Raw genomic sequence first — 14127 nt, 5'->3', positions numbered from 1 at the left:
GGCTAAAGAAGATAAAGACACATTGGTATTCATACGGTTACAAAGAGGGGTTGTAGAAGGGTTGGACTAAATGACACTTCCAAGGCCACTTCCAATTTAGAGATTCTTAGATGAGACCTCAAAGGACTTTAATAAGAGGAGAGAGGGGACAGGACATTTAAGGTGGAAGAAACAACAGCAAATGCATAGAATTGAATGATTGTGGTTTTTTCAAGAAAGAATGAGGAGACTGACCTTGTGTAGTCGAATTCAAGGCATGAAAGGTAGATATGAATGAATGGATGCATGCATGGATAGATAGAAGGATGGATGGATGCATGCATGCATGGATGGATAGATGGAAGGATGGATGGATGGATAGATGGAAGGATGGATGGATGCATGGATGGATAGATGCATGCATGCATGGATGCATGGATGGATGCATTGATGGATGGATAGAAGTATGGATAGATGGAAGGATGGATAGATGGATGGATGCATGCATGGATGGATAGATGGAAGGATGGATGGGTAGATAGATGGAAGGATGGATGGGTAGATAGATGGAAGGATGGATGGATGGATGGATGCATGGATGGATGGATAGATGGATGGGTGGATGCATGGATGGATAGATGGAAGGATGGATAGATGGAAGGATGGATGGGTAGATAGATGGAAGGATGGATGGGTAGATAGATGGAAGGATGAATGGATGGATGGGTGCATTGATGGATGGATGGAAGTATGGATGTATGGATGGATAGATGGAAGGATGGGTGCATAGATGGAAGGATGGATGGATTGATGCATGCATGGATGGATGGGTAGATGGAAGGATGGATGCATGTATAGAAGAGCTCCAAGTGCTTCCTGTGTGCTGGGCACTATGCTAAGCACTGAGGATACAAGTATCAGAAGACAGCCTTTGTCCCTTGAGTTTCCATTCCAATAGGGAGAAAAACACATAGGAAAGGGGTGACTAGAGAAGGCTGTTTTAGTCCAAGAAGTTGCTTACAGATGGAGAATGGGAGAGGGGGCAATCAATGGACACTCCCTTCTCAGATTTGATCCCATGTCTTCCGTCTTGACTCCAGGGTTAACTCTGTCCACTATACTATGCTTCCTCTGAGAGGGATGTACATGTGTGCATACATATTTGCATATATACACACATACACATATATACACTGATTCATATGCATGTGTCTGTCTACACATGTGCATATAAATACATGTTTTATTTACATTGTGCATTTTTATATATACATAGAGAGTATATTATGTACACACACATACAGAGAGCAAAATCTGTTGGGTAGGAAGGAGCCCCACCTACCTGTGTCCCACTTAGAAGGCAAACAATGGGCCCAGGGTCTTTTGACTTGCATCTGCTGGGAGAAACAACACTGCACCATGGAGCGACTGGTTCTTAAAATAGCTCTCTCCCTTCCTAAAAGCGGCTAACATCCAGCAGCAGCAGAGCTTTTAAGCCCGAGATCTGTCAGAATGAAAAGTTTCAGAGCTCGTACAAGCTCCGAGGGAATTCATTAGTGTGTGTTTTGCATCCCGCAGACGGAGTTGGGGGGTGAGGAGTACATCTCAGAGTCAGAGAAAGCAGCTATGGAGAAGGACCCAAACCGCCCCCGATTCACGCTGCAGGAGTTGCGAGACGTGTTGCATGAGAGGAATGAGTTGAAATCGAAGGTGTTTTTATTGCAAGAAGAGCTTGCTTATTATAAGAGGTGAGCATCCCCACCAGGTGGCCCAGGCAGGTTCTCTTTCCTCCACAGGCCCTGGGAGAGAGGGCTCCCTGACGTTCAGGGCACCATGTTAAGGTAGAGGCAGAAATGCTTTATTAGGTAAGATGTGGCCTCTGCATATGCTACTCATCTTCCAAGGCCCTGCTCAGAGTCTGGATTTAGAGCCAAAAGGGATCTTAGAGGCCCCCAATTGGATGGATTCATTTTTGGATGAAGCATCAGAGTAACTCAGGGATTTGCTCCAGCTCACAGTAGTAAGTGTCTAAGGCATAATTTCAACACCAGCCCCCCTGATTTTGTCCAGTAGCCTCTCCACTGTGTTATTCTTACTTCTGCTAGAACATTTTTTTAAACCCTCACCTTCCATCCTAGGATCAATACTATGTATTGTTTCCAAGGCAGAAGAGTGGTAAGGGCTCACAATGGGGGTTAAGTGACTTGCTCAGGGTCACACAGCTGGGAAGTGTCTGAGGTTAGATTTGAACCCAGGACCTTCCATCTCTGGGCCTGATTCTCAATCCATTGTCTTTTTTTTTTTTAACCAACCTGTTCATATCCTTTGGCCACTTATCAATTAGGGAATGGCTCTTATTTTTAGAAATGTGATTCTTCCCCATATATTTTCCCTCCACTAGTTCATGAGTTCAGACCCTCTCCCTTCTGACCTACCCTGAATTTAGGTGAATCTAAGCAGGGGAAAGAGCACAGAACTTGGGAGTCAGGAGACCTGGATTCAAATTTCACCTTTGATCTTGAGCAAATAAATTCACCCACATGAGTTTCTTCCTTTGCAAAATGGTGGGGCCAGACTAGTGATCACTAAGGATCCTTCCAGACTTAAATCCTTTATTTCTGTTGTCTCCTAACTGGGCCTCCAGTCTCTTCCCTTTCTATTCTGTCCTCCACACTGCCCCACATGTAATCTTTCTAAGAATTCCATGGTGGATGGATGAGTGGATGGATGGATGGATAGATGGAAAGATGGATGGATGGATGGAAGGTCTTCCTCTTGTCTACTTGTCATTCAGGACTTTCCCTAAATGGATCTACTCTACCTCTCTAGCATTGTTTCACTTACTCCCCTTCCTGTATGCTATGTTCCAGCCCACCTTGATTCTTTCCATCCCTCCTTGTCTTGTCCTCTCTGCCATCCCCCATGCTGGGGAGTGGCTACACCTTCCATCTCTCTGTGTTGAAATTTTTCCGTCCCTCCAAGTCCGCTGTCACCCTCTCTGGAAGTTTTTCCTGTCTGCATACTTGCCCTCCTCTAGTTCTTGTTCCTTGTTCCTTGAGAACAAGCCCCATGCCATAGCTCTCCTTGTCTCCAGAATGCCAAGAGATGATTAGTAAGTGTTTGTGGAACTCAATAACATGCTAGCAGAGCATTTAACATTCAGATCCTGGTTCTTTTTTTTTTTTAATGAATCCAAAAGAGAAATATTGATCCTTTAACTTCCTCACACTTTACCGACTAGAGCAAAGGGCTGAAAGGAAAGGTCTGATGGACGTTCCTTCCTCCCCTGATTGCCCACTACTTCCCTCAGTAGCTCAGCCAGCTTTCTGGATAGGCAGACTGAGTGTCCGAGGGCTCTCTGCCCTGACCCCTGGGTAAAGTCACCCTCCCTCTTCCATCTCCCCAACCCTCAACTGCTACCAGATACGTGGCCTGGGAGATGGTCCAGACTTGGGTGGGATCCTGGCTCAAGTCATTTGCTGAATGAACTTTCATGAACTTTTTTTCAGTGAGGAAATTGAAGAAGAGAACCGAACACCCCATCCCACACCCATCGTCCACTCCAGGACAACCCCCCAGCCGGAGTCTGGAATCAAGAGACTGTAAGTGAGAGTGTGCAGCATAATGGACTGCTTAGCGTGTTATTCTGGGGTCCTAACAAGTAACCAGCCTCTTCCCTCTTACTCCCATCTAAGGCTACGATTCAGCCTTCTCCCTAACCCTAGGAGGCTGAAACCTAACGGGGCAGGGTGCAGGGGGAGATGGTTGGCCTTGCTCTGATGAATGTGTCCATCTGGTCCTGGTTTCCCTTCTTGCATGGACACGTGGGTACTGAGTCAGTGAATAGGAGTGGGGGAAGGGAGGTGGGGACGAGAGACCCATTCTGGGACTTGCATGGGCAGTGCTTAATGCCTGTTGGCCAAGCATGGGGAAGCTTGAGCTTGGGTTAGGAGAGGGCCTGTCTGGAGCATCAGAAAGCTCAAGAATTTTTCATTTATCCTGAAAATAAGAATGCCTTATTCAGAAATGAAACCTATTGACTAGTTTTAGACCTTCTCTGTGCATTCATTCATTCATCAGTCAAGAAAACATTTATATAGGGGTTTCTGGGTAGTTCAGTGGATTGAGAGCCAGACCTAGAGATGGGAGGTCCTGGGTTCAAATCTGGCCTCAGACTCTTCCTAGCTGTGTGACCCTGGGCAAGTCACTTAACCCCCATTGCCTAGCCCTTACCACTCTTCTGCCTTGGAGCCAATACACAGTATTGATTCCAAGACAGAAAGTAAGAGATTTAAAAAAAATACATTTATATAAAGCACCTCTGGATGAAAAGACTAAAATGAAATTGCCCCTCTCCTCAAGGAGGTTACACTCTATCAGATTCATTCACTCCGCCAGCATTTCTTCCATACCTGTGGAATGGGTGCAGTGGGGGGCAAAGGACCCAGGCCCTGCCCCAAGAGGTGATAGTCTATTTGCTGTCTCTTCTTATGGGTTCTTTCCTGGTTCTGGGTTCTACAGCAATGCCACAGTCACGGTACACCCAGTCCTTTTCTTTCTGAGTACATTCAAAACTCTCTGCCCCAGGACTCCATCCCTAATGGAGCTCCTTCCCCAAAAGGCCCTTACCGTGACTTGGTCTGGACCCCCGGAGAGCCTAAAAGCTTCCCTAATCCCCAGGATGGAGTGGGGGATAGGGAGAAGGGAGGAAATCGGGCAGAAAGCACTCCATCTCCTTTCCCAGAGGATTACAGTTGGCACTGTCCTTGTTCGCAGCACCAGTTTTCCATGAGATAACTGTGAGAAAGAGCTGCCACAGAAGGGCTTTTGATGGGGCCCAGGGCAGGACACTACTCTCCTTTGTGTTTACCTCTGCTGCTGAGTGACAGCTGCATTTGTGCAAGCACACAAGTGGGGGGCCCTGCCCCCGGGACAGGAGGAGGGGGACAAAGCAGCCTAGTCTCATGGAAGGAGACTTCAGGACAAATGGAGAGGACTTCAGATTAATTACAAGCCAGTGTGCCCTCGGCCCCATCTTTCTGCTTCCCTCTGGTTGTGTCTGGTTTCTCCAGCCCCTGCTAAGCTCGGAGGCTCATGGGGAACATTAGTCAGTCACATGCCAGTAAAGAGGCCTCTCATCCATTTTTAATCCTGTTTATTTAAGTCAGGCCATTGGAGGACTGGCCTGCTGGGTCTCCTTGACACTCTGTGCAGTTAAACAGACATTTCCAGCCAAACAACCCCAACCTCCTCCTCCTTCTTCCCCATTCTTCACTCTTTTCCTGCCCTCTCCTTCCTTGATTACCAACTGCTGACTCCAGTGCTGGCTGTCCCTCTGTCTGTCCACCTCACTGAGAGTTGGGGGCATCTCCCTCCCAGCTGCTCTTAGAAAAGCCAACTACATGATACCCAGAGGGGGAAAAAAAACTAATAATAATAGAAGCTAGGTGACTCAGTGGACTGAGAGCCAGACCCAGAGGCAGGAGGTCCTGGGTTCAAATTTGGCCTCAGACACTTCCTAGCCATGTGACCCTGGGCAAGTCATTTAACCCCAGTTGCCTAGCTCTGACTGCTCTTCTGCCTTGGAACCAACACATACAAAGTATTGACTCTAAGTAAGGGTTTAAAAATTTTAAGAATAGTTTAGCATGACTAAGCTAGATGGCACAGCTCCCAGAAGGAGAGATTTGGGGCTACCCAGAGAAGGTCAAGAATGAAAAGATTGTTTGACCCCCAACTTAATCCTTGGTATACATTAAACAGGCTTTTCTTTTCTCCCTTCTACATACAACTGGGTTTTGCCTGAAAAAGGGATTAGGAAGGCACAAGAGACAGAAGGTTTGTAGGAAGTATTGGAGAGATTGATGATTCAGATTTACTTGGGTAGCCAGTCTTGTGCCTTTCAGGCAGATCCAGGCTTTGGAAAACCTCCTTCCCCAACTAAAAATTATCTTTCCACAACTCGCCACGTCCCTGAAGATCCATCTGGGGCTTCTTTTATTTGGGTCTTCGTGGCCTGATAATAATGTAAAGTGTGTTCAGAAGAGGCAAAGATAAATTATCATTTCTTTGGAATAGAACAGAATACAGGCCACTGTGGAAAGGGAGAGAAGAAGGTACTAAAATGAATAGATAGCCTTTCTCTTTGGCGGGACTACTTAAAGCCAGGGGGTCATCCATGCTCCCTCTTGTGGTTTGTGCCAGCATACCTGCCAGAAACTCAACCAAAGATTAATGAATGGAAAAAACATGTTATTTAGTTTCCTATGTGAAAAGCACTGTGCTAGGCCCTGGGGATCCACATAGAAAAACGAGGCAGTCCCTGCTCTTAGGGAGTTCACATTCGAATAGAGAGAGGAAACACACATAGGAGGGCTTAGCCGTGCAGCAAATCAAAAGGCCTTGTTGTCCTGAGGGTACCAGCTGCCAGGCATAGGGCAATATGTCTTCCTTAATGTTAATTTCCACTGAGACCACATCCATTTCTGTTGTTGAACCATTTGACGGTACCCAAGGCTTTAGTGGGGAGAACCAAAATCATTTCATCTTCTGCCCCTGGGCAACACGGCACTTGATAGATTCATGGAAGCCTAATGTTTTCTCCTGTGCACATATTTTCCGATATATGTCCTGTTTCTGGAGCTTTTCTTATAATGGATGCTTGCCTGGAAAGTCATGAGATTCCCAGGATCGTGGGTTCAGGGATGGAAAAGAATTATTGTCCAGAAGGCAGCTAGGTACAGTGGATAGAGCACTGGGGCCCAAGTCAGGAAGACTCATCTTTGTGAGTTCAAATTCAGCCTCAGACACTTCTTAGCTATGTGACCCTGGGCAAAACAAATTTGCTTTTCACCTTTAGCTCCCCCTTTGGACCCACTAGTAGAATCTCGAATAAGCTGTGAAAAGCCAAAATGGATCAGGAAGCTGGGTAATGAGGGATAAGCTAAAGGCCTTGATAATCCAAAATTAATGCTAATAACAATCATGATTTAAAAACATCAATGCTAATCACCAGTTGGATAACAAAGAATCAATACTGAGCACAAAGTCTAAAGAGACATTTTTGTGAGTGGGGGGACCAAGAGGAGAAGTGAACTCCTCAGGCACTAAAGCATCTCCCTGGGAGTCAGAGCCCCTAATTCAATCCTGCCTCTACTACTTCTTACCTATCTCCCTAAGCCAAATCACTTTCCCTTACTGAGTCTTATATATAAAAATGAGGAGGATGGACACAGATGACTGCTAAGGAAGGTCCCTTCCAGCTTAGAATTCTATGACTTTTTTTAAACGCTTATCTTCTATCTTAGTATTAATTCTAAGTCAGAATAGCAGCAAGTGGTTAAAGTGACTTGGTGAGGGTCACCCAGCTAGGAAGTGTCTGAGGTCAGATTTGAACCCAGAACCTCTTGACTCCAGGCCTGGATTTATCCACTGAGACACCTAGCTGCTCCATGGCTTTTTTTTTTTTAATTTTTAAAATCTCTTCTCTTCTGTCTTAGAATCAATACAGTGTATTGGTTCCAAGGTAGAAGAGCAGTAAGGGCTAGGCAGTGGGGAGTTAATGACTTGCCCAAGATCACACAGCTAGGAAGTGACTGAGGCCAGATTTGAACCTAAGTCTTCCTGGCTCCAAGCCTGGCTTTCTATCCACTGACCACCTACCTACCCTAGAATCCTATGGTTCTAAATAACTGTGCCTAATTTTGTTTGACTCAACAAATATTCATAACATTCCATAGATGTTTCTGACAGTTTCATGGAACCTAAATTTGAGTATGTAAAATGCTCTTTGAGAGTGAATCATTTTTCACCATTTTTGAAAGTTGAGGTTTTTATATAGCTCGTTTACATATGGCACAGTGGAAAGAATCCTTGCTCCGGAGCCAGATAACCCGAGTTCAGATCCTGCCTCTGGCACACCCTACTTGTGGGACCTTGAGTAAATCATAGCCTGTCTCCCCATCTATAAATTGCAGAGGCTGGACTTAGCTGGCCTTTGAGGTCGCTGCCAGGCTAGGGCTGTGATGTTGAAGGGGCCAGGCTGCCTTGGGAGCTGGGGGCACTAATACAAAGATTCACCAGCTCGGAGCAGCCCCCGTGGGACAGACGCCCCCCGGGCCCAAAGGGAGGCCCTTCCCCTTCTTTCTTCCTTCCTCTGCCCCTTCGTCACCCGTCACCCACCTGTGTTCTCTTTGGAGCCTTCCCTCGGGATGCTCAGAGCAGCCTGGTGGGCTGCTTTCCCGTGCGCCCTCTTTTCACCTTCTCTGTCTCTGTACCTCCCTGAGCAGGATCTTTACAGCCGTAATGCCCATGGTAGCAGCTGGACTGATCCTAGACGACCCCACCCTGCAGCCCGTCCGAAGACTTGTTTCCCTTGTAGGCACATTTCGTTTGTTTTGTCTTGGCATGCCTGCTGGAGCTGAGGGGGTCGCGTTCTGCTGTCTCCTCCGGCCTGGGCTGCCCCTGCGTCCCTGAGGCTGTGATGTGCTTCCCTTTCCCCGTGTGCCTCCGAATCCTCTGCTTCCCACAAATAATTCTCTCTGTCTCTTCTGTTTCCATTTTAAATCACCCTGTCCATGTTCCAGTCAAGAAGGGCCTTTAAGCCACGGGTCAGTAGCCACCAATGTCCACATGGTTCACCGAGTGTCACTAACACTGCATGTCTGCTCACTGCCACTCCTTTAAAATGCTTTTGTTCTCTGCCACGGAAACGGCTCGGTCCCATACAGAAAAAACAAGGAAGGGCCATGGGGTGGAGAGAGGGCTCCCATTTAGGACAACAATTCTGCCATGTCCGTTTGGACACAACGCACCCTTCTTGCTTACCGGCACTACGTAGGGATAAAAATAAAACATGAGTGTGTTTGGACAGTTAGATCAGAGTGCTGGATTTAGAGTCAGAGGGCCTGGGTTCAAATCCCACTAGCTCTGCCCAAATGAGTGCCTTGTTGTGACCCTGAGCACATATTTAGAGAAAGTCTGTAAAATGAAGGGGCCAATGGGGGCAGCTGGGTGACTCTGTGGATTGAGAGCCAGGCCTAGAGACAGGAGGTCCTAGGCTCCAGTTTGGCCTCAGACACTTCCTAGCTGTGTGGCCTTGGGCAAGTCACTTAATCCCTATTTACCCCCCCAACCTTTAGTGCTCTTCTGCCCTGTGTAATAATTAAATTATATCTCTAATAATAAAAATATTCTCCATTTTTACACCTGGAACCAATCCCTAGTATCAATTCTAAAGCAGAAGGTGAGGGCTTAAAAGGGGGGGGGGGGTGAGGATGGAAGACCTTCATGCCTTTTGTGGCCTCTTCCAGCCCCATCTACAGTTGATCATCCTGTAATATCAAAAAGTGTGTTACTGACTGAAGTACTGTCCGAATCACTCTTTTCTGAGCTGGCAGACGTGCATCTGCTCTCCAGAGAACAGATGTGCGTCACCCCAAAAGAGAGTTTTGCAGACTGGCTTCAAGAGCTCTGGTTTTAGGGTCAAAAGAAACTGTTTCTAGAGGAAAGTCGCTGGAATTCCAGTGGCCCAAGCATATTCCTGTCATCTACAGAGGAGGTGGTGGGTTTAAGTGAGTGCTTTTCCAGCCCGTCCCTTCCACCTTAGGATCTGTGCATTGTTCCTGTCTCCAGGCCTGGCTCTCCATCCTCTGAGCCACCCAGCTGCTCCCTTAAGTTAGTCTTTTCACTGGGGCCTGTGAGTGCTGGAGCTGGGAATCAGCTCCCTATTCCGGACCTCCTGGCACCGGTTTTCCAAATGCTTTGCACTTGAGTCCCCATTTGCTGCCTTGGGTCTGGGTTCTCCCCTAGGATTGCTTCATAGTGGTCATAAACTTCTATCAACAAAGCGAATTGGAAATGGGATACCTAGCAGTGTGGGGGCCCTTTGTGGTTTTCCCAAGGCAGTTTTCAGAATTTCCAGTGCTTGAGTCAATGACATCTCACAAAAGGTTAGGAAACATGGCCTTAAGGGGTCTTGTCTTGAGCCTGCTCTAGTTCCCTAGAGGGGTGGGGGAGAGGAGGTTGGGGAGGGAGAAAAAACCCCAAGAACATCAAGAAGTCAGACTTTCACCAAATCCTCATCCCTGGGTCCATGCGGACGACAGTCATAAGACAGGTTTCTGGTGTGATTGCGATTAAGTCATTCCTCAGGCCTTGGTTTTCTAATCTGTAAAATAGGTAGAGGAGGTGTGGCCTTTTTGAGGCTGCATGGAGAGTTTAGAGGCGAGAGTTCTGGTTTTTGAGGTGACCTGGGGGCCAATTCCAGGGACTGGGTAAATGTCTGATCTTGGGCAAGTCACTTCTATGGGACTCGGTTTCCCATCTGTAAAATGAGGTGGTCACCCCAAGATGGCTTTTAGAATCTCTTCCAGTTCCTCATTTAGAGTCAGGATTTCCAAGATCCTTTCCAGCTATAATATTCTGTGAGTGAATACCCGAGTGATAATAGGAAAGTCCCTTAACCTTCCTGGGCCTCTGGTTCTTCATTTGTAAAAGGAGAGAGGTTGGAATAGATGACCCTTAGGATCCTAAAGCTATGATCCTGCTAACTGGGAGGAAGGAGGAAGCAGGAGGCACAAAGGTGATTTTACCAGGGTGGTGCACCCTCATTATTGAAACTATGCAGATCATCCTTTTACTTGTAAGGTGTGGCCTTAGAGAGTGGCCACTAAAAGGGTGATAAAACCAGGGCTTCCTGACTCCCTGGTCAGCCCATTCATGGCTCCAGGCCAGAGATAAAGGCAAATGGTGAGAAGAAATTAGCTTAAATTACCATCTCTCCTTCTCACCCACTGTGAGATCTTGGGCAAGTCACTGACCTTAAGCATTGCCTCAGTTTCCTCCTCTCGAGGAGAGTGTTGGACTAATTGGCTTCTGAGGTCTCTTCCAACTTTAGATCTATACTCCTAAGAAGTTTAACTATTTTAATTAAGTTTTATGGTTTTGTGGGGGGCCCTTGAGGACAAACTCCTTCCAGTCCCCATCCCAGTAAAAAGTGCCTCTTCCTACAGTGAAGCTTGAAATGAGCCTATGCAGAATGACTCACCCCAAATGCTTCTCTAACAGCTCTTCCCACTGCCTCCTTCTAAACTGGCCCTGCCAGCTGGAGTCCCCACTCACTTCTGTGTGATCGCCCACACCCTTGCCCATTAGCCCCTGGTAGGTAGCTTGTTAACAATGATGAATTCTTCAGCCTTTAAAAAAATGGTCCATACAGCTTTTGCTCTTCCTCCATGGGGACTTCTGTCCTTTCCCACGCTGTCAGCGTGGAAGACTTTACAGCATTCTGAGAATGTTCCAGGACTTCTGACACGAGGGGGAATGCTGAAGATTCATCCCGTGTTGGGGCACCCCTAGTCATTTTAATCCCGTCACATCCGCGGCCCACCGTGAGGATGGGATGGGTGACCCTTGGGTGCCCCAGCCCCTGGCTGCTCCCCGGGAGAATAGCTGACGCACCTTCCGAGCTTCAAGTCTTTCTGTCACTAGTTGAAGCTGACCCGATTGCTTTGGCGTGGTTGCGCTGTGTCTCCTTTTTGCACAATGTCAAATCAGGCATCGGTAAGTACTAATGTTTCTCTCCCCCTCACTCCCCACCCTCTCTTCTTTCCCCCAAAGGTTTAGTTTCTTCTCTCGAGACAAAAAACGCCTGGCCAACACGCAGAGAAACGTTCCCTTCCAGGAGTCATTTGGCCAATGGGCGGTCTCTCACAGAGACGACGGCTTCACCGAGCAAGGGCAAGAAGCCTTACAGCACCTGTGACTTTCAGCCTCCTCCCTGGGCTCATGACCAGCTTGGCCGTGTCTGACCCGGATGGTCAGGGACCAGCCAGCACCCAGGAACCTGACCTCGTGGCCCTCGTGGTCGTGTATTTTGGGACGTACCTTCCAGCCAGGGTCACTGAGCCACGTGCTGTGTGCTCGGGACGCCAGACCTCTACGGACTGACTCGGGATTCCATCGTCGTCATCATTTGTACCTGGGGGTGGGGATCATGGTTTAGACTGAGCCACTGGGTGACCCGTACACATAGGGAGGTCATGGATTCAGTGCTCCAGTAGTCTCTGGTCTGGCTTTTGTGCTCACTCCAGTAACACAGGCTTCTCTAAACCAAAAACACAGTGTATGGCACGCTGGCACTGGGCAAAACTTGGTCTTTGGGGACTCTCTCACCCATCGTTTTTCTGCAATACGGAGGGGAGGGGTGGGACTTGGGAGGTGGTGGCAGCTCCTCATTAGTTCTGGGGATGACATTTGGCCAGGTTCCCCTGGGGCACCTCTTAGCACAAGCTCTGGGAGCTGTCTCGGGGCAGCGTTCACCAGTGGACAACAGGACCCCTTGACCTCCCAACCGGAGGCAGCCCTGTCAGAAGCCAGGGGGTGGGCGTGTACCCTGGGATTTAGTGCCTAAAGCATGTCGAGACTGGTGTACGGAGGTGAGTGTGCCTTGGGTTTTGCTGAGTTATATACAGTATTAACCAAACAAAAGAATTGCTAAAAATGATCAATTTTAACACGTGGTTTGGGCCTTTTTTCTTGTTATAATTAAGTCACTCGTTACTGTGCTAAGACAACAGATGTAATAGTCAGCCCCAGCGTCCTGGGAAGCTCAGAGGGAGAGAGTACACTTGACATAAGACTGGCAAGACTCCTCCTCCCTTCTCTTAGAGCTCTGGGCTGTGGGGAAGGAAGCAGAGGTATCCCATGGCACCGTGAGACTGCCAGACCCAAGGAGGTGCTCCGGTAGAGATGGAGGGCTGTATTTATCATCGGCTGCCTTTATTTCCTCCCAAGGTTCCTAAACTATAGGTTTTGATGCCATATTAAAAATCTGTAAAGGCATCCTTGCTGAAATGGGCACGAAGAAGGCAGCGTGCTGGGTAGGAAAAACCAGAGATCCAGGCTCATTCTGCCCCCGCCTCTACTGGCTGTACGACCTTCCGAGTCTCTTTCCTGGACCGTTCCAGCTCTAAAACAATCCTAGTTACACAAGGTGATATCCAAGGTAGAGAAAGGGAACCTGGCTAGCTCATTCCTATTTTTAAAATAAAGAAATGAACTCCGATTCGGCTCCTTGTTGGAGAATGGAGAAATCCTACACTGGTAATTTACTAGGAAAATAGCATGTTCATTTTCTAAAACTGTTTCTAACAGCTGGTGTCTATTTTAACACAGCAGGGTGGCACTGTTCTTTATGGGAAGTAAAGATGGAGGAGGAGATTTGTGCCATCTATTAGGGTAAAACCTAATAATGGTACAGTTTTTTAACTGGCATAAAACGGGTACCTGTGGTTCAAGTAACATTTATTGAGCACTGATGATGTGTTATGGCCTTAGAAACAAATCAGACACACTCCCTGAAACACTGTCTTGAGTTTTCAGTTACACTTATGTACAACAGATGTCCATCAAGGTCTCTTTTTGAAAAGCATCTAAGGACCGAGGTGGCTCAATGGATAGAGAGCCAGGAGATTCTGGATTCAGACACTTCCTAGCAGTGTGACCCTGGGCAAGTCACCTAACCCCCAATTGCTTAGCCCTTGACACTCTTCTGCCTTGGAACCAATACTTAGTATTAATTCTAAGACAAAAGTTGTAAGAGTTTAAAAAAAAATCCAAGTATATCTAGTATGTGTGTATTAGAGGCAGCCAGGTGTCCTGGTGGATGGAGCAGTAAGTCTGGAATCAGGAAGACTCGAGTTCAGATCAGGCCTCAGATACTTCCTAGCTGTGTGTCCTTTTGTAAGTCACTTAATCTACCTGTCTCAGTATCCACATCTGTAAAAAAGAGAAAATAATAGCACCTACCTCCCAGAGTAGTTGCAAAACTTGAATAAGTTATTTTTGAAATGTTATAAAATCTTAAGGCACTAGCTGTTATTATAATTGATATATTATTCAGTTATTATAGTAGCTTTTTCTTTATAAACTGCTTTTCTATCTTAGAATAGACACCAAATATCAATTCCAAGGCAGGAAAAAAAAAGCCTATTTTATTTATTTATTGTGCATCTTCAGGATTTGAACTTGGGTCTTCCTGACTCCAAGTCTAGGGTTTTAGCCAATATGTCACCTACTTGCCTCTGCCTCAGTTCCCCCATATGTAAAAGGAGTCTGAATTCCGGACTCTTCCAGTTCTAAGCTATT

The 14127-nt window shown here is 47.0% G+C and overlaps 1 protein-coding gene across 6 annotated transcripts in view; it reads left to right on the top strand.

Annotated features, from left to right (window-relative positions):
- RILPL1 (Rab interacting lysosomal protein like 1) overlaps positions 1 to 12494 on the top strand; it is a 63129-nt gene extending 50635 nt beyond the window's left edge. Inside the window, exons 5-8 of one of the 6 annotated variants that reach the window (XM_056821876.1) lie at positions 1558 to 1727; positions 3489 to 3581; positions 8565 to 8588; positions 11599 to 12494. In XM_056821876.1, the coding sequence (XP_056677854.1) occupies positions 1558 to 1727; positions 3489 to 3581; positions 8565 to 8588; positions 11599 to 11743 (432 nt within the window). In that variant the 3' untranslated portion in view covers positions 11744 to 12494. Of the gene's footprint in view, positions 1 to 1536; positions 1728 to 3488; positions 3582 to 8267; positions 8356 to 8564; positions 8589 to 11598 lie in introns of all 6 variants that reach the window. The other 5 variants (XM_056821875.1, XM_056821880.1, XM_056821879.1 and 2 more) reach the window with 5 other exon arrangements.
- Positions 12495 to 14127: the final 1633 nt, after the last annotated feature.

Source organism: Monodelphis domestica, chromosome 3, assembly GCF_027887165.1.
Source record: "Monodelphis domestica isolate mMonDom1 chromosome 3, mMonDom1.pri, whole genome shotgun sequence".
NCBI classification, from domain to species: Eukaryota; Metazoa; Chordata; class Mammalia; order Didelphimorphia; family Didelphidae; genus Monodelphis; species Monodelphis domestica.
The sequence above is the reverse complement of the archived record's forward strand: the minus strand, read 5'-3'. Positions and strand labels throughout refer to the sequence as shown.